Source organism: Rhizomucor pusillus (genome assembly GCF_041956525.1).
Source record: "Rhizomucor pusillus strain CBS 183.67 unplaced genomic scaffold VTP01scaffold_5, whole genome shotgun sequence".
Lineage (NCBI taxonomy): Eukaryota > Fungi > Mucoromycota > Mucoromycetes > Mucorales > Lichtheimiaceae > Rhizomucor > Rhizomucor pusillus.
Genome location: NW_027192147.1, coordinates 1,719,136 through 1,740,258, shown reverse-complemented (window position 1 = coordinate 1,740,258; position 21,123 = coordinate 1,719,136). Strand labels below are relative to the sequence as shown.

The window sequence follows — 21,123 nt, the reverse complement described above, 5'->3', positions numbered from 1 at the left end:
CATTTTACTACCATTTCTTACAACAATGCATATTGTCTGATTTGCTTTTGAACTACTCTTTACACTATAGTACTCCATGGCGTAACAATATATTGATTTGTGTGCTGAGTGCACAGAAACCTCTAAAGATGGCAGCCAATGACAGGTGAGGACGTCAAGATCAAATTCAGGTTCCTCTCATTCAAGCGAAACCGACACAACCTCCACCACAACTTTCTTTTCTGCGATCAATATTAAAGCTGACAATGAGCTCTTTGCTGCTGCCAGCTGTTTACCTGGGTGGCTGCATTGCAGCCATGAGTGCATTTTCTTTTGTATACCGTCGAGTGACAGGTATGTCTTGATTCCAAGCAGCTGCGTGCTCGCTCATCCATTCTTGTTGTCTTAAACGTTTTCTTTTCTTTGCATCAACAAGGCTTCAAGTCTGTAGAACCGTGGTTCGGGCCCAATGTAGAGAAAGAACAATATATTGCGCTTTTGAACAGCGAGACACCCGTTCCTGAACACCACCTGCGTGCAGCGCTGCTTCGTCGCGCCATGGAGGCCGTCCGAAGAATGGTACATATACAGCAAGAGAAACCACCGCTTCAGCAACTCTTGCGCATGGGCACTATAGGCGACGATCTATGGAGAGACTTTTCGGTAGCCGAGCAAGAAGTTATGATGGAACTACAAGAAATCGTGGAAGAAGCCAACACTTACAAACAAAACTGGGGTCAAACCATCTTTGCGACAGCGGCTCAAATGCTAGAACACGAAAAACAAAAGCGACTGCGAGAAGAACTCAAGGAATTAAAGGAGAAGGAGGAAAAGAGAAAAGCAATCCAGGACGAGCAAGACCAACTGGAAGAGGAACGAGAGAAGGAAAAACGCCTGGAAGAAGCCAAGAAAGCCGAAGAGGATCTCTTGAAAATGGAAGAAAATGAAAAGAAAAATAGCAGCAAAAAGAAGGGCAAAAGCAAAAAATAAAATTCAAGTTGCCCGCTTGTGCAAGACATATGACATTGTGATCCTGGCTTTTTCGGATTGTGTCGATTCTTACTAATCTCTTTGCCATATCGTATGCGATTGATGCCTGATAGAAAAAGAAATGGAAGGCTGCGAGAAATGATATTTACTAGAGCTTGATGCAAGTATACTCAGTGCTACCCTGGAGTTCTGTCCTCATTAAATTTCTGGGAAAGCGGAAGTGCACTCCCATTTCAAAGATGAGCTGTAGAACCAACTCTTGCAGTTTCACTATACTACCTTCTCAATGCAATTGTCATTTCAATTTCTATGAATTTAAGTAAAGCTTTCGTATTCCGAATTACATTTAGACTTAGGAGGATCGTAGTCCATGCTGTATAAGTGTCTTTGTTTCGACCAAGTAGGTTTGAAACGAAGCTGAAAGCAAATTGCTTGGTTTTTCAATCAAAGAGAGTCTTCACCAGCACGAATAGTCCGAGATCGCATCGCCAAAAAGGAAGTTCTCATCTCGTCATACTGCCCGGTACGCCGCACCGACTATCAAAAATGTAATACTTTGCGTGATAACACTTTCAATTTGATATCTTTCATCAAATTTGTGGCTATGTTCGGTCGCTAGATTACTCATTTTTTGCAATAGAAAGGGAGGGCCTGTATTTTACTTGTCTATTTTAGACATATCTACGCATAGTTACGGAGCTGCCGCCCTTGGCAAAGATGTCGTCTGCAAGAGCTAAATATGTGGTAATGCAAGGATCTTTGATTTATCGCGAGTCCTTACTATCAGGAACGTCGCACTAATTCGTCCACCTCACGACTTATCTTTGTCGCCTTGGTCCCTACAACCCATATTTTTATGCATGCGTATCTTTAAGCTGAATTCCTTGCTAGCATGCCTTCAAATGAACGCTCTTTGCAAACTTGAATTCCCTGCAAGGATCGACATTTTCGTGGATGTAGTCTATTCCCCTCATATCTCTTCCACATGTCAGTCTATATAGAACTCGGCTTGACAGATCGTTTTAGTATTGATGCAGTGTACCCTTCCTACGACAGAAGATACTTTTGCGTTCAAGATAAAATATCGGCGTGATACGTTAAAGTCATAGTTTGCATCTCCAAAATATGAAATCCTAACAGGCTTTAAGAAAGTGCACATCAAGGGCTAAAAGTCCTCAGGGCAGCGGATGTTACCGCTGAGAGAACAGCAGATCACGGAATTGGGAGTTAAATGCTTGTCACGCTCGCGATCCATTCGGTTGCCACAGTTTCTCTTCCTAAGGATACGTTGCTTTTTCTGGATTTTCGTTTAATGTTCATGTCCCTAATCTCAGACTCTCGCTGAAACAGCCTTTTGCAATGAGCTTGGTTTAGCCTCTGCGATTTTGCTACCTGCAATCATACCAGCGATGTTTATAATTTTACGTTCCGACGATTTTGCTATTATGTAGCTCACGCTCCGATTGGATAGCCTTTCTGAGTTTCATATACAATTGTAATATATATTTGCACAAATGGCTACTACATTAAATTGTAAGTGTTGTGATTTATATAATCATGCTCCTCAGCGTCAACAACAGGACACCTTGGTGTAGTTGGTTATCACGTCTGTCTAACACACAGACGGTCGGCGGTTCGAATCCGCCAGGTGTCATGTTCTGGATAGTTACGGACGTTCGGTGACCGTCCAGCTCTTTTTTTGCACAAGATAGACGGCACTTAACTACCGTTTGTTCTATTTTTTGTAAGATATTCATTCTTTTTACAGCGACAAACGATAACAAGGATATTTTATACAAAGAGCTCGATTTTCAAAATAAAATACGGAAATGGTATGAAGAGGAGACGGTCAGGAAACAACATAATATAAGTATTGTCATAGGATTTCTTTTTCTTTTTTTCTTGCTCTTTTCATCTCCCTTTTCATTTACATGGAATATCCTTTTTATTTTTTAATGTGACAAGTCGGGGTCTATGCTACCAGGAAACTACTTTGGAAAGCGCGTCCCCAGCCCCCCCCCCAAAAAAAGAACAACTTGTAGATTTATAAGAGAAACCTGTTCCTCTTAGCACGGGTAAGTGATTTGTATCTTCCGTACTATAGAGAATTTTAACATTAATCCATTGAATATATTCAACTGTAAAAACGATGAAAGCGGTTTGCATGGAGGATTTATAACTTGTTCGAGACACATAAGAGTGTCTTGCCTTATTATGCGCGTAACATTAGCCTTGTTTGGATATAACAATCAATAAAATCTTCTCTTCATTGGAACTATATTAAACACCAAAAGAAAAGTAGACAACAGCCTGCCAAGGAAGCAAAAGCTCGCCACAGTGACTAGTCTGACAATAAGACAATGGCTTTTCACCTATCGGCTCCACTCAATTTCAATGAACATTAACGAGTGCTATTTGTGCATGAACTGCAATCAAATGAGTACACTTCTAGTTTAAAATGAAAGCCATATTTCGTTTTTGAACATTGGACGCAAAAACAGTTGTGTAAAGTATGACATCTATAAATAATAGGAATGCTTTTTCGACCGTGAGTGCATTGGTAAAGATTGTGAACAGGAGCTTCGTTTACAGTGAATTGGTACTGTACTGGAATCAGTACCCTAGAAAGTCCTGCACTCTGGAAGAATCTTTTACAGAGAAGGAAAATAAAACTGAAAAGTTTCTTTTCACTGAATGATCTAAAATCATTCAGTATTGTATACATTCAGGCAAATCAGGCTTGAGCTTCAAGGGAAGCTCCATTGTTACAAAGTACTCCTGTCTTCTTCAGTAAGATTATTCAAAGCTGTTTTGGGTAGTGGCAGTGTTACGTAACTGAAAACTTAAGACGAGATGCGTGAAAGTAGGCTCGCTTCGTTTTCCCACTTATTTGCATATTGTCGAAGGAGCATATATCTGATTTAGGTTTACAGTCTAATTTCATAGATATTAGACTAACACTTCAATCCAAAGGAAAGTTATCTTTTTTTTTTTTTTTTTGGTGGCTATTTAGCAACCACATATTCTACAGTCGAAATAGATGATGTGGGCGTCGTGTTATGATCCACAATAAACCCTTGACTCAAAGACAAGAATACACCCTGTACTTAACGAAGTTGCTCGCAATAGATTGTTAAAAGCACTTGACGGGCATTAGGGTATCAGTTAGTAGGCGGCAATTATTCATAAAATACAAGGTCGCTGCCAACGGTATGGTAAATTTGGTGGGCATAGCAGCCAAATTGGCGCGGTGTGCGGATGCATAGCGTGTGTCCTTCCTTTTGATTCCTGAAGATGCTCGTTGTGCCTGACGAAGGTAGTTTCATCAAGCAATACCTTGAATCACTGTCATCGCGCTCTGTACGTTTCGATGAAGACTATTGCTCGCGCCAACTCCCTTCGCCTTTGCGGATAAAGGTATATGTCAAGGAAACCAATGGAAATTGTGGGTAGTAGCAAGACATACATGCTCAACAATGTGGAATCATACAGCGTCAACCGGCTCCTCCAAACACCAAGAATGTCAAAACAGGTAAGCAGCTATAGCATAAATAATCAAGCATTAGAATTTCAAGTGTATTCATCTATTTCTTGGAAACATACAAGAACCAGAGGAATCTACTGCTGCTGCACCTACAAGCGCCGTCTCTGATGATACGGCGACTATCGACGTGATCGTCAAGATCCTCAAACCTGCTTCGCAGCTCACTGTCGGCAACGTTTCGGTCAACGATACAGTCTCGGAATTGAAGAATCGCATATACCAGCTGAACAATGTACCTGCAAACCGGCAAAAACTGTTGCTGAAAGGCAAAGTGCTCGCTGACAGCAAGGCATTGAAAGATTACAACATTAGCAACGGTGCGACTGTGCACTTGATGGTATCTGCTGCTCCAGCAAAGACTAGTAGCACAGCTTCTTCGACGCGCAACACTAACGTGACCCGGCATGGACTCTCTGAGGCAGGAGTCCGCGCAATCGACAGCGCAGAATTCTGGCAGGCAATTGAAAAGACAGTGACGGATCAGCTTAATCAAGAGGATGCAGCTATTGTCTTGAATAAGATGAAAGATTCGTTGAAATAAAGAGAAAAGAACAAATATAAAAATAAGTACTCAAAGTAATAGTAAAACAGTAATTGTACGGAACTAGATACAGGGGCTGGCTTTTGGGTACATTATCCTTGGCTCTCTTCTTCCTGCTCATTATCCCCCAAGCAACCATTCAGCAATGATATGCTCTTGCTCAGCAATATCATCTTCCCAGTCTTCGTCAGGCACATACCACTCTTCGTCTCCTTCTACCACACCGCGCTCGCTGCTGCCGATGCTGAAGGAATCCTGGTCGACAGGACGCACAGTAGTTCCGGTTTCATTTTCAACTGTGCTGACTACAACAGTTGGTATGGATGGTTGATCCGCTTCGGTCTGCACAGCAACGTCCACCGGTGTGACATATCGAGGAGGTCGAAACACGGCCGCCTTGTGTTGAACGTTTCCATCCTGCCGCAATAGGTAGAGCGTTTTGTCCTTGTGATCTGCTGTTGTCACTTCAGTAGAGTTTTTGGCTTGCTCGAAACGTAGCACTTTGTCTCGTACGATGCTGTTTCTATTTGCAGCCCTTATCAAATCCTCGCTCGAACTTGCCTGCTGCTGGTGCTGCATAGCAACTACATCGATTGAAGGTAAGATAGCAGACGCACGCTTTGCAGCCATGATGCTTGGTCGTTCAGGCGGCGGTTGCGGAGCACGTTTGGATGCCCTAGGAGGGGGTGGACGCTGTTGTTCTTCCTCCTCTTCTTCTTTAATTCCTTCGGGCGCTATGCTGCGAAGAACTGGCGGTTTCGGTGCTGTTCTTGGGTTCTCAAATGGTTTGTGTGGTTCTAATTTGCGATGGCGGGCATCCTCAGCGGAAGCACGTGGTGGATGAGGATCAATAACTACCGAGGTGTCTGATCTTCGAGGCCTCGATGGCGGTGCACTCGACGTGGATATCCTTACATTGACGATAGAATCGGCATCTTTTGATCGGAATGAGACATCGTCATCAGCTGCAGTGTGGTCTTTCATTATTTCTATAGATTTCAAGCGGTTGGGTGTCAGAGATACACGAACGGTGTTTCCAGATCGGATAAGATCTTCAAAATCAATAGCAGGAGAATCAGGATTATATACAGAGACAGTTGATGCTTTAGACGGTTGCTGTTGCTGCTGTTGTGTTGGAGATGTCACGCCGCTCTCAAGAGCTCCGGAATTACGTTTCTCTCGTTTAAAAAATCGAAAGCCCTTTTTACTGCCGGAGGAGTTTGTCGAATTAATGGTGTTTGTAGTCGTACTCGTGGTCATAATTGAAGTAGGCCTGGCTTTCTGCGAATTAGATGCATTTGTTGTAGTTGAATACAGCGATGGAATAGCAGCGCCAGGTGGTGGACTGGAAGGTAGGCTGTAGTTCTCGTTATCATAATCATCGTCGTCAAATCCGTAGTCTGTAAATGTATCTACGCCTGTGCTTGTTGTTGTGGCTGTATATATAAATAGTACATGAGCTAGCTATTTCGTTTAAAGTAATTTTATATAACCTACCTGAGTCACGAACATGTGTTTTAGGCTTTTTACTCGGTATAACTGGACTCGGTGCAGGCGAAGGCAACGCATATTTCGTTTGGACACCGGCTACAGCTGCACGTTTCTGTAGAATGTTTATGCTTAATGCTTACTTATCACTGAGATCATTGGATAATAACAGCGCATTTTACCTCCAGCCGCTCCCGTATGCTCATCTTTTGAAACATGCGTCCTACTTGAATATCGTCGACTAGCGCCAAGTACACTTCTCGAATTCGTATATACTCGGTGTCTTGATGCTCAGCTGTCATGGCGATAGCCTAGATACACGTCGATAAGTCGGCTGATTTCATATATCCGAACGATCTTTCTCTCTCCTCTCACCGTAAGTATATATTCTGCGAGATGTTCGATTATTGTCGTTATGTAGACTGTGACGATAGGAGATACAGCAACGTCACTTTTGCTTTTGGCTACTTGATTTTTCCATGTCTTTGAGTCATGCCGCTGATGGTTCTTTTCCGCCAATGTGCAATACTCGAGACACTCCTCTCTGAGCATTGCAGAAATTCTGGCAAGCGGAAACTCGTCTGGTCGGTCCAAATATCTTGTACGTTCATAAGCTTCGTAATCTATTGTATCTAAGCTTTCTGTAAAAGATTTGACTTGTAACTCTGCTTCGACAATAGCGTTTTTGCCGAGACTGGAAGGTAACAGCGAAAGCACTGCCGCTTTGATTCGGGAAAGATCAAGAGACTGCGATGAGGAAAGTAGCAGGCATAGGTACTCGTCGAGGAACTGATTGATCGCCTGCAGAGCGTCGGTGGACACGCGTAGTGGATCGACTTCAGTGATGATGGCATTCGCAGCCCTGTGGCAAACGTAGCGCGGCTCTGCTTGTGCTGCACCAAATAAGGATCGAAAAGCTTGTAACATAAATAATGTGCAGACTTACCGTAAGACATCCAGCGTTATACTATTATTATTTAAAAATGCATAGAGGGGTAAGAGAAAAGATATGATAGGAAAAAAAAAGAAGCGCAGAAACAAGGCAGGGACTGATCCGAAAGGAGTGAGTGAGAGGAACAAAAGAAAGGGGGGTGGAGCAGTAACTGATTCAAACCAACGTTGTTGCCCTTTCAACAGAGGATAAAAAAGAGGTGGTGTTAATGAAATTGTCACACAAAAATGAAAGCGCAACTCCAATTTTGCAGGTTTCTGTTTCACCTGATTTGCAATTTAAAAAGATTTGGCTTAAATAGCATCCTGCCTGAAAGTCTGTGCGTATAACGCTCCTTTGGAGCAGCCAGATGGATATATAGAACCACCCTTTCGTCATTTTGAGAGAGGTATATAAGATGTTCCCTTGCTTGTATGGACTCCCTGCGTCCCTGGACGTTTAGAAATTTGTGCGTTGAACTTACCAAACAAAAATTGCTCCCATATCGAGTAGTTTGCAGTGGGTCTGAGCATCTTCCTGGGGTAGACATGTGCGACATTCTCCTAGCTTTGTGATACTGTGAGCATGCATGCATCTGGCCACTATAAATAGTCTCTATTTCAACAATAAGAAAGCTCTGGAAGCGACGTAGGTTGCTAGGTACGGCTTCTCTCACTATCTGTTAAGTAAATGTAATTGGAGTTATATTGAGAATAGATATAGTACCGCTTTTACGACAGGACGATACATGGAGATGTCGATTCTATCTGCATTGTTAGTGAGATAAGCTCCCAAATCGAACTTTGCCCTGGCGTGCTCTTTTATGCTGAAAATCGATGGACTTTGTGACATTATGCTCCGGTTTGTTTCCACGGTCTGTCGCACCACCGCCATAGAGTTAAGTAACAATTGTCGCGATTGACGTAACAAGCACTGGCAGCCGTTTGATTGCCTAGCCTGAGGTTTGAAATATGTTTGATAAGAAAAAAAGGGTACCTGACTTTTGCAACCTTACACAACATTATGCATCTTTGTGCCATTGAATTATTGACGACACTATCCTAGCTTCCTCATCAAAAGTTCTTATATTTTCACTTAAAATTTAGTAGAAGATATTTGTTTAGATATGCATGGCTATAATATATCGCTGAAGGTTCATCCTTACTACACCGAATTGATCACAAACGTTGCCCTTGGCAATGCTTCATTTATAGTGGTAATAGAGCCCACCAGATTCAAATTATGCAATATCTGTTCGCAATGCATTGTGATAAATGAAATAATAGATCGAAAATAAATATCGAGAAGGCGATGTTGCGTATCATAGGTCTTGAATCTGAAGGAAAGCATGGTAGCAAATATCATTTATCTTTTGCAAGGACTAGAACGTATTATAATAGCCCCGTTTAAATATAAGTGTTTTCTGATAAGAGATTAAATGCGTGAGTTCGATAAAATAGAGATAAAGTTATCAAATATATCTCTTAAAGGTATCTTTGTCGTTCCTAATTAGACGGATAAACCCAGCGATAATCGAGTGGAGAAGCAAACGGCAAGAATATAGTAAAACTACGCTGGATTATCCTCTAACGAAATACGTCAAAGCATTTGCACTGTTTTCAACAACACATTGTGGTATCTGGGTGGAGTCATTATGATCTTGTGCCAGTTATCGGCATAGCAGAATTAAGCTCGTCGTCTGAGCAAGCCACCCAACATTGAATTTTTGAAGGCGAGCGACAAGCGAAATTCTTGTTTTCTGGTCAACACTCTATTTTCCCTGTTAACCCACACACCTTCAATGACCACCCAAGAGCACGTAACCCAAGTCAACCAGCTTTACGACACTGTCCTCATTTTGGACTTTGGCTCGCAATACTCTCACCTTATTACCCGCCGTATCCGTGAGCTCGGCGTGTACTGTGAGATGTTGCCATGCACACAAAAGATGGCAGATCTCCACTTCAAGCCCAAGGGTATCATTCTCTCTGGCTCGCCTTACTCTGTCTACGATGCTGACGCTCCTCGTGTTGACCCTGCCGTTTTCGATGCTGGTGTGCCTATCCTTGGTATCTGCTATGGTTTGCAAGAGATGACAAACTACATGGGTGGCAAGGTGGAAGCTTGCGATCATCGCGAGTATGGTCACGCCATGCTTACTGTCAAGAAGCATCCCGAGCATCCTTTCATTGACAAGCTCTTTGAAGGTCTTGAAGGTGACATTCAGGTAAATTTTCTTGATCTCTTGTCTGTCTCATCAGCTTTTGATCCCGACACGCATATACGTATAGGTCTGGATGAGTCACGGTGACCAAGTCTCTGCTGCAGCTCCCGGCTTCACTGTCATTGCCAATACCCGCACTGCCCCCTTCGCTGCCGTTGCACATAACGAGAAACCATTCTACGGTATCCAGTTCCACCCTGAAGTTACCCACACCGTCGATGGCCAGCACTTGCTCCGCAACTTTGTCATCAACATTTGCCAATGCGAAAAGTCTTGGACCATGGTAATAATAATAATTAAATGAAAATTGTATAGACCAGAAAAGGAAAGAGCATTAGGATCTGACAGATGAATTTGCGATAGGAATCCTTTGTCGACAAGGAAATCGAGCGTATCCGCAGCATCGTTGGCCCCACTGGTCGTGTCATTGGTGCCATTTCCGGTGGTGTCGACTCTACTGTTGCTGCCAAGCTTATGCACGAAGCCATCGGTGATCGGTACGTGATTGATTTACAGCATCAATATCGCTATGCATGACTGATTTGATTGATCGACTCCGCAGCTTCCACGCCATTCTGGTCGACAACGGTGTCATGCGTTTGAACGAATGTGAGAATGTCAAGAAGATGTTGGGTGACCACATGGGTATCAACATCAAGGTTAGCGATGCCTCAAATCTTTTCTTGGGCCGCTTGAAGGGTGTTACCGATCCCGAGAAGAAGCGCAAGATCATTGGCAACACTTTCATTGAAGTGTTTGAAGCCGAAGCCGCATTGATCGACAAGGAATGCGGTGGCAAGATTGAATACCTTCTCCAAGGTACTCTTTACCCTGACGTTATCGAGTCCATCTCTTTCAAGGGTCCCAGCGCTACTATCAAGACTCACCACAACGTCGGTGGTTTGCTTGAAGACATGAAGTTGAAGCTTATTGAACCTCTCCGTGAACTTTTCAAGGATGAAGTCCGTGCCTTGGGCAAAATCCTCGGTCTCGACGATGAACTCGTCTGGCGCCATCCCTTCCCTGGTCCCGGTATCGCCATCCGTATCCTCGGTGAAGTTACCAAGGAACAGGTCGAGATTGCTCGTCTTGCCGACCACATCTACATTGAAGAAATCAAGAAGAACGGTTACTACCGACAGATCTCTCAGGCATACGCTGCACTTTTGCCTGTCAAGGCTGTCGGTGTCATGGGTGACAAGCGTACCTACGAACAAGTGATTGCTCTCCGCGCTGTTGAAACCAAGGACTTTATGACTGCCGATATCTTTGCCAGCGCCGAATGGTTCATGTGCTTGAAGCGCATCAGCTCACGCATTATCAACGAAGTCAAGGGCGTCAACCGCGTCGTCTACGATATCAGCTCCAAACCTCCTGCAACCGTAAGTTTTACTACAACTGATTTGGACAAGCTCACTTTGCTGTTTGCTAACACCATTTGGCGCATCTTTAGATCGAATGGGAGTAAAGAAGAAAACATTATTGTTTGTTTCCATTTTGTATCGTACATTTGTAGAATTGTAATTTCATCAATATTAAACCTGCATTGCTCTCTGCATCTTCTTCCTTCTCGTGTCCGCTGACCCGTAAAAGATCGATTCGATGCTGCAAGGAGGAGGAGCAGGAGGAGCAGGAGGAGGTTTTGGACCCTGCCTGGATTGGGGCCTCGATGGGGCTTCTACGCAGCAGCAGCAGGCAAGGGTGGGGGAGGAGGCGATAGGCACATTTTCAAGACAAGCCAAGCCCTGGGCGAGAGCTCCATCTTTAGAATCAAGCGTTTCTGAAAAATGCACGTCCTGTGCGCCTCCTGCATATATATCCAAAAATGCCATGAATGCAAATCCATTTACTTTCTATGTATGGCTTATATAAATGTCGAACACAGTGCTAATGATAATTAAAAACGGAGTTAAACATAGCAGTTGTGTTATTAAAGTTAAACTAAGAACTTTGTGTGTATTTACAGTAAGCGAGCGGTAGAGATAAAAAGGAAAGGTTGTGAGATTTAGAATACATGATAGCTTATATGGGACGGAGATATACAATGATCAGGTGGATGAGCAATATGCGTGGGGTTGGGGGATGGAAAGTAAGGGGTTACATGCAGCGTGGATACGGGGAAGGATGTTGGAGAGGAGAGGAGGCAGCAGTGAACCGGTTTAGTTTGAGCAGTTTTTCTACCAACCCCGGAAGGATTCCAAGAACCAGCCGTTCGAGGAGAAGGAGGAAACTGGTACAAGACCTAGCGGTGAGCGATGGCTGGGCCGTTCGATAGGAACGGCGTTTTGTCGGTGTTCCCATTCTACGCAGAATTTCAGACTTTGTGATAATTCGGAGGTCGGTTCTACAAGGTGGGTCTGTTGCACAGAGCGTTGTTTGCGAAACCGCCGTGGTGCGCGATTGATTGGCACGGGCCGCACGTGAGCTGCGGCGGCGGCAGTGCTAACAACTACGTTTGTTGTTGTTGCTGCTGTGGTGGTCTGGAGCATGTTTGACAAGAGCGATCGGCGATTTGGCGCAGCTGGAGTGCGTTTGCAAAATTCAGCTTTGTACGCTTCTTCAAAGTGAGAGTCTGAGCGCACCGTGCTCCAGCAACCATCGTCTTCTTCATCATCCTCCTCTTGGTCGTTGTTGTTATCATTGTCCAGTTCGAAATCATATTCGTTTCCAGTATCGTAATCTTCACGTTGCTCATCATCATCATCGTCTTCTTCGTCGTCAGAAACAAAGAACTTGCTTTGCATTAGTGGTTTATCCATCACGGACGGCGCGGGCGAGTGCATCACAAGAGTTGGAACTGGTGATGGTTCCGCAAATGAGGTGATCATACGTTTGAACGAGGATGGCGAAACATGCTTGAATGCTGGTGGAGTCTGTACAAGCGATGATTCCACAGACGAAGCGTCGTAGCTGGAGTCGTTTTTACTACCGCTGTTGTTTTCTTGCTGCTTCTGTTGCAGTTGCGGGATGTGGATAGGTTCAGTACTGACACGTGTCTCACGGTACCAAAGTCTCCAGCTCAAGTTCTCTAATCGACGGCCATTTTCAAGATTATCCTTGCATTTAGTAAAGACTGTACACACGATCAAATGAGTCTTCTTTGCCAGACGATCCTGTTACATTCTGCACATACCAGTCCACATGCACGACAAGTCGTCACTGGTGATTTCTTTGAGCTTGTCGATGTTGGGCATAGCCAACGAAACAACGGGGACACCAAGCGACTGGGGCATGAAAAAAGTGAGGAAATGCGGAAAAAGAGAGACGGTGTAAATAAATCTGGACAACAAAAAAGTTTGTACTTTATCGCTGCTGCTGACAAGAGTTTTCTTTTATCTCTTCTTCCGGGCGGACCCTAAACCCGTCACGCACGTTCCAGGTTTTGCGCGTTCTCGAACCCATACCATCGATGGTCCTTGAGCTAACCGTAAAAGCCCCCGCATTTTAGCATGAGACTATTGTTAGTTAACTTGTAGCTAGTATATATCTTGTTGCTATGCTTGAGCAATATCGTTTAGCCTCGCAGACCCTGATAAGCTGCGAGCGGATAAGTTATCGGATGCGTACGGGAAGCCAGAGACAAATGGCGCTGAAATGTATCCAATCATGATTTGTCATGGTAACACCGACTCCCGGCGATCTCCACTTTGGTCCCCCCAACAAACATTGCCCTCCCCCCAGGCAACAAATCTACTACATTTGGTGGGGCTTTTTTTAGGGACAAACAGATCTATATCTTGCATCGTGCGAGGAAAACCCGAGATTCTCGAAAGAAAAAGATTCTTCGATTTAGAGTGTTTTAAGAGTTTGCTTGATACAAGGATCGCTTCATCAAACACGCATCGTCTCACGGACGTGCGATGAGAAAAGGGAATCAGGTCTAAGAAGATGGACTACCAATAGAATAAATAGTGGTTGGCAGGTGATCTGACCGTCGTTGCATATATCGTTTTTATACTATTAAATCAAAACTTTAATAAAATCGCTGTCACCCGCTCCTATTATTTAATTTTATATAAGTTTAGTGCCTCAGAATACGCATTTTTGCTCTCATTGCCAATTGATCCGCTCACCACAGACTGAGAAGTTTGTGTCCACATCAAATCCCCTTTTTATCTCTGCAGGAGAAAAAATGGATGGATTTATGGAAATGGCAGTCTTGGGCGACATTATAGACGGAATTGATATATTTCTAGCAAAGTTTTGATCCTCAGGCGTACTATCAAGAGATCGATAGGTAAGACCTTATCACTCACTCTCTGCCAAAACGATCTTCCAGGGTGAACTGGAGAACTCCGACTTTCGAAGCATCCTTCATATTTAAGCGTCTATTCATTCTCTAAGTTAGTAACAGTTTCCAAATTCTTAGGACCCGGGAGCAGGAAATCAAACTAGCAGTATTTACGCTCAAGTGGATTTTGGATTGGAAATTTCGACCACTAGCCGAGCCAATAATATCAACATTTCAATGAGAATTTTCCAATTTCATCACGACGTAGCTGTTGCCATTAGGAGATCGTTGGATAGTCGGCTTCTATGATACAAACTTGCCCCAGCCTACAATATGAAGTTCTAAAGATGTAGCTTCGATACCTTCGAACTTCCTCTCTTTCTCTTCTTTTCCTATACCAATGCAGTATTGAGATCATTGAAGATCCATTGTTGGAACAGCACCGGCAAACACGTTCTCAATAAAGCTTTGACATACAGGAACTTTTCTGCCATACTTTAAGACTTGCGCCATACTGCCTTTTTCTTTATATTTTCAAATATGCCAAAGCTTTCATCGACACATTTCGTGTGGGCTGAATATGCAAAGTAGGCCCTCCATTATTATAAATAAATATATTCTTGCTTCTATGCCTCTGTTATCTCAATACAGTCATGTACTGCGTAGCTCGAATTATTTCTGCATGATCTTTCTGAATTGATGTTCTTCTGCCTTCATGCAAGGATACCTCCCTCAATTATCGTGACACATTCCCTTTGAGGAATCGTTTATTGTAAAGCTACTGTCATTTTGAGTGTTCTTCAATTCATTTTCCTTGCTGTTCTTTTAGTCAACAAATGAATGATGTGGAGTTTATTAGCGCTCGAGAAATGCAGCAGACACTGTGGCCGATGTAGCCAAATATTTGAGCGTAAAGTTGGTATTGCTGACTAAACTTTCTCCAGATGTAAAATTTTCCATGGATCTGCTTGTTTCATGACCAGCACCATTCTGCGAACCAAGGCGAACGACAACTCTTGACATTGCCTTGTTCTCGAGTCAATGGACAAGCGATCTGTAACAAGGTTCATACCCCGCCAGAACCCCCGCTATTCATACAAAATGCTCATTTCCCTTTGACCAGTTCCTGTTGCTTTTCTCCCATGCTTCGTACGCTTCCAACTCCATATCTTCGAGCCTGCCTGAACACTTCACGCAACGCATCCCGAAAGATCATAATGACCAACACTGCTGTAAGAACGCTCACAACTTCTGTCAAGATACCAGAGGTGAATTTCCGCGTTTTCTCTCTTTGCCACTTATTCCATGTACTCATGTCAAACGTAGCTTTCTGACCCCAAGCTCTTGCGGCACAATGCCTACATCAACAGTGAATGGATTTCCTCGGACAAGACTTTCTCCGTCTATGGTATGTTCTTAGTCATAAAATACAACGAGGAAACTTATTCTAAACTGGCTGGAAAATTATAGACCCTGCTACTGGCAAGGAGATTGGAAAGCTTCCAGAGATGGACGCTAACGATACAAAGCGAGCCATCCAGGTAGCCTCTGACGCGTTCAAAACATGGTCTACCACTACTGGCAAGCAGCGCCACGATATTTTGAAAAAGTGGTACGACCTGACCATGGAGAACGCATCCGATCTTGCAACTATCTTGACATGGGAGAATGGAAAGTCGCTTGCTGAAGCCAAGGGCGAAGTAGTATACGGTGCCAGTTTCTTCGAGTGGTTCGCTGAAGAGGCTGTGCGCACCTACGGCGACGTCATCCCTTCGCATATTCCAAACCAGCGTTTCATCACCATCAAGCAACCTGTCGGCGTTGTCGGCATCATCACTCCTTGGAGTATGTCAAACACGTCGTATGGAATATGAACCATTGCTGACTTTTTCCCATAGACTTCCCTATTGCCATGATCACTCGCAAGGTCGGTGCCGCGCTCGCTGCGGGATGCACGGTTGTCATCAAGCCCGGTGCCGAAACGCCCTACTCTGCCTTGGCTCTGTGTGAACTCGCCGAGCGTGCAGGAATTCCCAAGGGTGTCATCAACGTCGTGACTACCGAAAAGAACGTCGCTGATGTAGGCAAGGAACTATGCACAAACCCTATTGTCAAGAAGATCTCCTTCACCGGTTCGGTAAGAATTATGCACACAGTCGGGGACACAAAATTGGGAATGATGCTAACCACAATTCACGTTAGACCGCTGTGGGTAAACTTTTAATGCAGCAGTCTGCTGGAACCATGAAGAAGATTTCAATGGAGTTGGGTGGCAACGCTCCTTTCATTGTCTTTGACGACGCTGATGTAGACGCTGCAGTTGAGGGTTAGTTATATATCTGCACAAGACTTTTAAAAAATCCTTTCTCACAAAGAGAATCATTGTCCAGGTGCTTTGGCTTGCAAATTCAGAGGTTCTGGTCAGACTTGCGTCTGCGCGAACCGTATCTATGTACAAAAGGGCATCTACCCGCTGTTTGCTTCAAAGCTCGCCGAAAGAGTTGGCAAGTTCAAGGTTGGACACGGTTTCAATCCTGATACCACGCACGGTCCCTTGATCAACGAGAAGGCAATCCACAAGGTGCAACGCCACATTGACGATGCTGTCAGCAAAGGTGCCGAGGTCCTTGTTGGCGGCAAGCATTTGGGAGGCAACTTCTTCGAACCGTCCGTCGTTACTGGCATGACCAAGGAAATGCTTATTTCCTCTGAGGAAACCTTTGGCCCCATCGCAGCCCTCTTTGAATTCTCAACTGAGGACGAGGTTATCGAATTGGCGAACAACACTGAATTTGGTCTTGCTAGCTACTTCTACTCGCGTGATATTGGACGTATCTGGCGCGTCGCTGAAAAGCTTGAGACTGGCATGGTAGGGGCAAACTCCCCTATCTTGTCAAGCTGCTACACACCCTTCGGTGGTATCAAGGAGAGCGGTGTCGGACGTGAAGGTCAGTTGACATGTGTAAACATGTGTAAACAATGCGACGCCTTAATTCGTTTGCTCACATATATGCACAGGCTCGAAATATGGTATCGAAGATTACCTCAATCTCAAGTATATCAACATGGGCGGTATCTAGGCTACGTTAGTGTATATTCATATGTAAATAGAACTTGTTTCCTTCCTCGTCATCATTTGCTTGATCTGGAACTTTAAGCTACTAGCAGTCGAGTTTGTGCGCGCGCGTCTTTCACAGCCCCCTAGTGATATCAGCGAATGCCCACAAGTGCTGCGAGGCACCGAGTCACTCACTCCTTGCAATGCACGCTTGCGCCGCCCTGTCAAAATCTACTTGTTCCCCTTTCCCGGGCGGGCAGCAGCACAAAGGAGGGCAGCGCAACTCTGAAACCGGGTTTCTTTCCGCTTAGGCGTCATGGTGGCAACTACTGCTGACCACAACAACAACACCACCACCTCATCACGCAATGACATTGTGCCGTCGATCGCAACGCTTAACCACGTTGCGCCCGGCTTTGTGAACCCGCTCCTCACTTCGCCAGCGTACCATATCCACCAGGCTGAAACAGCAATGTCGTCACTCAAACAGGTTATACGCGAGACTGAAGGTTGGAAAAAGGCGCTCAAGCACAAGAGTGGCGTCGTCGTGTACATGAAAGCCGCCGATAAGGCGGCGATCTTCAAGGGTGAAGCTATTATTCACGGATTTTCTCCGCAATCTATTTTCTACGTCATTGGCATGAGGAAGCTGTGGGACAGTCAGTAGGTGGAACCCCGCTTTAAATGGAAGACCACAGGCAACTGACTAGTCTAGATACGAGGATGGAGCTCTCGTGGAAAATTTGAACGAGACCACTTCGTTAACTTACGAAGTCGACAAGGCAAGTTCGTTCCCGAGGTACGCAGCGGAACGGAATCAACGTAGCAGCGACTTTTGAGAAAACTGATAACTTCCATAACACAATTATCCTTTGATTGATGAATGCAGCCTCTGTGGTGGCAACACTATTGGCAACAAGCCACGGGACACTGCCCTTGTGGAGAAGATTGAATGTACTGGAGACGATGCTATATTTTTTGCATGCACGTCTGTAGAAACACCTCGTGTCCCACGTGTTCAAGGTCGTGTGCGGGCTGATATTAAGGTAATATTTAAAAATTCTACAGAAGACGACAACAAGGAGTCTGCGACGATTGACAGATCAACAATCTTGATTTTGATAGCTTTTAGGGTGGGTGCTGCAGCCGATAGGTGGAGCATTTCCAGCAACTCGGGTCACCTATGTCATCCAAGAAAATCTCAAGGGATGGGTGCCTGGTTTCGCAAAAAAGTCCATGGCGAGACGGCCGCTAGCTATCGCGCTCGTTAACGAGTATTTGCAGAAAAAGGTCATTCGAACGAAGATGAATCGACCGCCAGCAACGTTGCCGCTGCAGCAGCCTCCAATGAATCGTGAATCTTGCATGCATCATCGACAAGCCCCTATCCCCTTTCCGGAAGATACTTTAGCAGGCTCAAGGTAGAATGGATTTATGGAACGTTCCAGGCTTTCCTTGTTGACTATCCATTAGGCCGCATACTAGAGATCTACGAGGGACAGCTACAAAGAAAAAACATTTTGATCTCGTCGTCGCAGATAATGATACATCTCGCTCAGATTCGCCGCTTTTTGAGCTAGCTCCTGAACCTAGCAGTATCAGTACACTGAGCAGCATCGAGCAGCAATCACTGCCGCCGCCAGAATGCGCCACCAATACCACCCAAAAGATACAGATACCCGAAAGCGCTGCTGCTGCAGCGGAGGAGGAGAAACCCCAATCTTTATATCCTACACATCGACACCTGCTAGCAAAATCTCAAAGTATAAACTTACTAAAGACGTTCTCTGCGAGCGACATTGATGAACAGTGGATACTTCAAGAAGACCACGAAGATGTCAAAATGTATACTGACAAGAACAAAAAATGGATCCGTTTCGATGGCATCATCTCCGGAGGATGGTCTCCACAGCAGCTCTGCTCAACCATTTTTTGCCTCGGCGCAAGAAAAGTCTGCAAGTATTTCCAACAAGCGCTATCATCAGTAATATTATTTACCTTAATCATTGTAACAGGGGATAGTCTGTTCCACAGCGGAACAGTGTTGGAGCGTTTCAGCCAAAAGGATTACCTGGTATCTTGGTTACTACGAGATACCATGTCAACGTTGCACCATGCAACCATCCTCGCCACTATTGAAACCGATTCTTCTACGGGTACCGTGTACACTGCAGCCACAAGCGTCGCTGATGCTCTAAGCGAAACCACCTCAAAACCAATTGATCTTTACGGATGGATATTCCACCCAAGCTCACGCGGCACTGAAGCCATGTATATTAGCAACATCGAATGGGCAGATAACCCTCTTGTACGACTGAACAGTTACCTCAACGAGAATGGTTGCCCTCCATATATCCGTCGCGTAGCTGGCAAGGTCATCAAGGAAGAGTTTGATGACAAGACGGGAAAATACATTGTAACATATATCGCTAAACATCGACATCACAGCAAACCTCGAGCGTGGTGCACAGATATCCGCGTGCATGCCTCAAGATACCCACATGGATTCGATATAACGGTAGCACCTGCCTCTGGAACACGCGTAGATGTATCATCCACGCTCGCTAGCGTTCGTATCTACACGACCGGTGATGAAATGGAAGGCCAGCGCGTCGAAGTTGAGCTCACTGCGAACAAACCACCATCTTCCTCCAAACGAGAAAAGAGGCAGCAGCTTGCCGGTGCAGCAGAAGAGTGTATGCTTCCAAATCAGAATCAGCAGCAACAGTCGCAGGTACAGTTTTCCATTTTTTAATTTATTGCGAAATTGTCGCGTGTACTGATATATTTATACCTTGTTGGCGTAAAGACCCAGAATATCGTCAGTATATCCGATGAACTCACTTTCAATGGACAGCAACTTGCGCTCATATTCCTTGCGATGGTTCTCTGTTACTATACAGGAAAACTTGCGTGTGCAACTTGTTAGAGAGAGAGAGATGTGCCATCAAAGATAGTCCAACGAAACCTTCACAATTCTTTCTTTTCCCGTCTTCATGTTTGTCCTATTGTTATTATTGATCATATTGTACATATATTATCCGAATGATATACCTTCGCCCACACCTCCTTGTCCTTTTATTTTACCTTCATTTAATGTTACTACTTTTGCCGTTGTTACTTTCATGAGCTGATGGTATCTTGTTGTTTAGTAGGTGATGTGTAAAATAGTGGCAAAACGGATCTGGTGTTTGTTTTCAACCATATTTGGTATTCATGCATGCCCGTAAGTCAAATGGGATTTGCTTCAGACTGACAGATAGTAGGTACTCACTTGAACAAACAAATAACTGCCTAGATGTAGTTGTTGAGAATACGGTCTACGGCATAAAGACATGTTTTCTAATCGAAAATGCTTATAAGAGGTCCATTTATGCTATGCAAGAACGGTGAAAAGGAACAAGACACCTTCTTTGTACCGAGCGGTAAACAAAGAACAACGTTGATTGAACAGTGCCCTGCTTCGCCGTTCGAGTGCGTGATAACGATGCCAGTTACAGCAAATTGCGCAGCTGCAACGTTTTAACTTGCATTTTGGGGTACTACAAATGTCTATCGCAGAACTACAGCAGCAAGCTATTAAGTTCCTTCACTTCGCATCGCCAAAGCTCGATAGTTCACCTCCTGGTCTGTAGAGTTCTATTTATTTGATGCCTCTGATTTTCAGTGATGGATATGCTATCCATCGCGGAATAAACTTTATACAAAAAAAAAGCTATAAAAAAGCAATATACATATTCTAAATCTTTGATTCCAAACAAACATCTTTATTGCTTGCACATTATTCTACTGAGGGCTTTATTGAATTACTTACTAGTTTCAGGATGCATAATCTGACCATCAGTTTGTAAATGCAAGGTACTAGGTCGCGTAGGTGCAAGACCAATGGAGAGCAATGTCCAAATTACTATGCGCTTTACTTTATCAGCACCATTCACTTATGCGCAGAGTCCAAGTTTGCAAATTGTACCTGACAGAAATGTAAGCGCGAATTTCATGCACACTGGACAACCGTAAACATCGTTTCCCGCGAAGGAAAAAAACCTGTACTTCCGACTTTTTTGGTCTTCCTTACTCTTTCGTACGGCGCTCTCTTTAAACCACCAGCGACTGGGGGATCTCACACACTGCTTTGTA

The 21,123-nt window shown here is 44.3% G+C and overlaps 8 protein-coding genes and 1 non-coding gene across 9 annotated transcripts; 6 read left to right on the top strand and 3 right to left on the bottom strand.

Moving 5' to 3' along the window:
- Positions 1-245: 245 nt before the first annotated feature.
- Positions 246-969, top strand: VTP01DRAFT_8852 (uncharacterized protein; the record flags this gene model as incomplete). Its single annotated transcript, XM_069388019.1, has 2 exons — positions 246-333; positions 416-969. The coding sequence occupies 2 exons, from the start codon at positions 246-248 to the stop codon at positions 967-969; spliced, it is 642 nt and encodes a 213-aa protein (XP_069241730.1).
- Positions 970-2,549: 1,580 nt separating this feature from the next.
- Positions 2,550-2,623, top strand: VTP01DRAFT_t36. The gene has a single exon. It is a non-coding gene; the product is annotated as a tRNA-Val (tRNA).
- A 1,640-nt stretch (positions 2,624-4,263) lies between these two features.
- Positions 4,264-5,054, top strand: VTP01DRAFT_8851 (uncharacterized protein; the record flags this gene model as incomplete). Its single annotated transcript, XM_069388018.1, has 3 exons — positions 4,264-4,386; positions 4,462-4,501; positions 4,576-5,054. 3 exons carry the CDS (start codon positions 4,264-4,266, stop codon positions 5,052-5,054), a joined length of 642 nt encoding a protein of 213 aa, XP_069241729.1.
- A 120-nt stretch (positions 5,055-5,174) lies between these two features.
- Positions 5,175-7,498, bottom strand: VTP01DRAFT_8850 (uncharacterized protein; the record flags this gene model as incomplete). The annotated part of the gene is made up of 5 exons (XM_069388017.1): positions 5,175-6,490; positions 6,552-6,657; positions 6,725-6,853; positions 6,918-7,435; positions 7,489-7,498. The coding sequence occupies 5 exons, from the start codon at positions 7,496-7,498 to the stop codon at positions 5,175-5,177; spliced, it is 2,079 nt and encodes a 692-aa protein (XP_069241728.1).
- A 1,776-nt stretch (positions 7,499-9,274) lies between these two features.
- On the top strand, positions 9,275-11,165 carry VTP01DRAFT_8849 (uncharacterized protein; the record flags this gene model as incomplete). Its single annotated transcript, XM_069388015.1, has 5 exons — positions 9,275-9,700; positions 9,765-9,980; positions 10,061-10,194; positions 10,260-11,079; positions 11,151-11,165. 5 exons carry the CDS (start codon positions 9,275-9,277, stop codon positions 11,163-11,165), a joined length of 1,611 nt encoding a protein of 536 aa, XP_069241727.1.
- A 67-nt stretch (positions 11,166-11,232) lies between these two features.
- Positions 11,233-11,529, bottom strand: VTP01DRAFT_8848 (uncharacterized protein; the record flags this gene model as incomplete). The annotated part of the gene is made up of 1 exon (XM_069388014.1): positions 11,233-11,529. The coding sequence occupies one exon, from the start codon at positions 11,527-11,529 to the stop codon at positions 11,233-11,235; it is 297 nt and encodes a 98-aa protein (XP_069241726.1).
- Positions 11,530-11,874: 345 nt separating this feature from the next.
- On the bottom strand, positions 11,875-12,930 carry VTP01DRAFT_8847 (uncharacterized protein; the record flags this gene model as incomplete). The annotated part of the gene is made up of 2 exons (XM_069388013.1): positions 11,875-12,770; positions 12,831-12,930. 2 exons carry the CDS (start codon positions 12,928-12,930, stop codon positions 11,875-11,877), a joined length of 996 nt encoding a protein of 331 aa, XP_069241725.1.
- Positions 12,931-15,070: 2,140 nt separating this feature from the next.
- Positions 15,071-17,008, top strand: VTP01DRAFT_8846 (uncharacterized protein; the record flags this gene model as incomplete). The annotated part of the gene is made up of 7 exons (XM_069388012.1): positions 15,071-15,196; positions 15,255-15,336; positions 15,399-15,773; positions 15,827-16,065; positions 16,131-16,254; positions 16,319-16,876; positions 16,947-17,008. 7 exons carry the CDS (start codon positions 15,071-15,073, stop codon positions 17,006-17,008), a joined length of 1,566 nt encoding a protein of 521 aa, XP_069241724.1.
- Positions 17,009-17,302: 294 nt separating this feature from the next.
- VTP01DRAFT_8845 (uncharacterized protein) lies at positions 17,303-20,960 on the top strand (the record flags this gene model as incomplete). The annotated part of the gene is made up of 7 exons (XM_069388011.1): positions 17,303-17,649; positions 17,702-17,785; positions 17,876-18,032; positions 18,112-18,407; positions 18,460-19,720; positions 20,372-20,460; positions 20,861-20,960. 7 exons carry the CDS (start codon positions 17,303-17,305, stop codon positions 20,958-20,960), a joined length of 2,334 nt encoding a protein of 777 aa, XP_069241723.1.
- Positions 20,961-21,123: the final 163 nt, after the last annotated feature.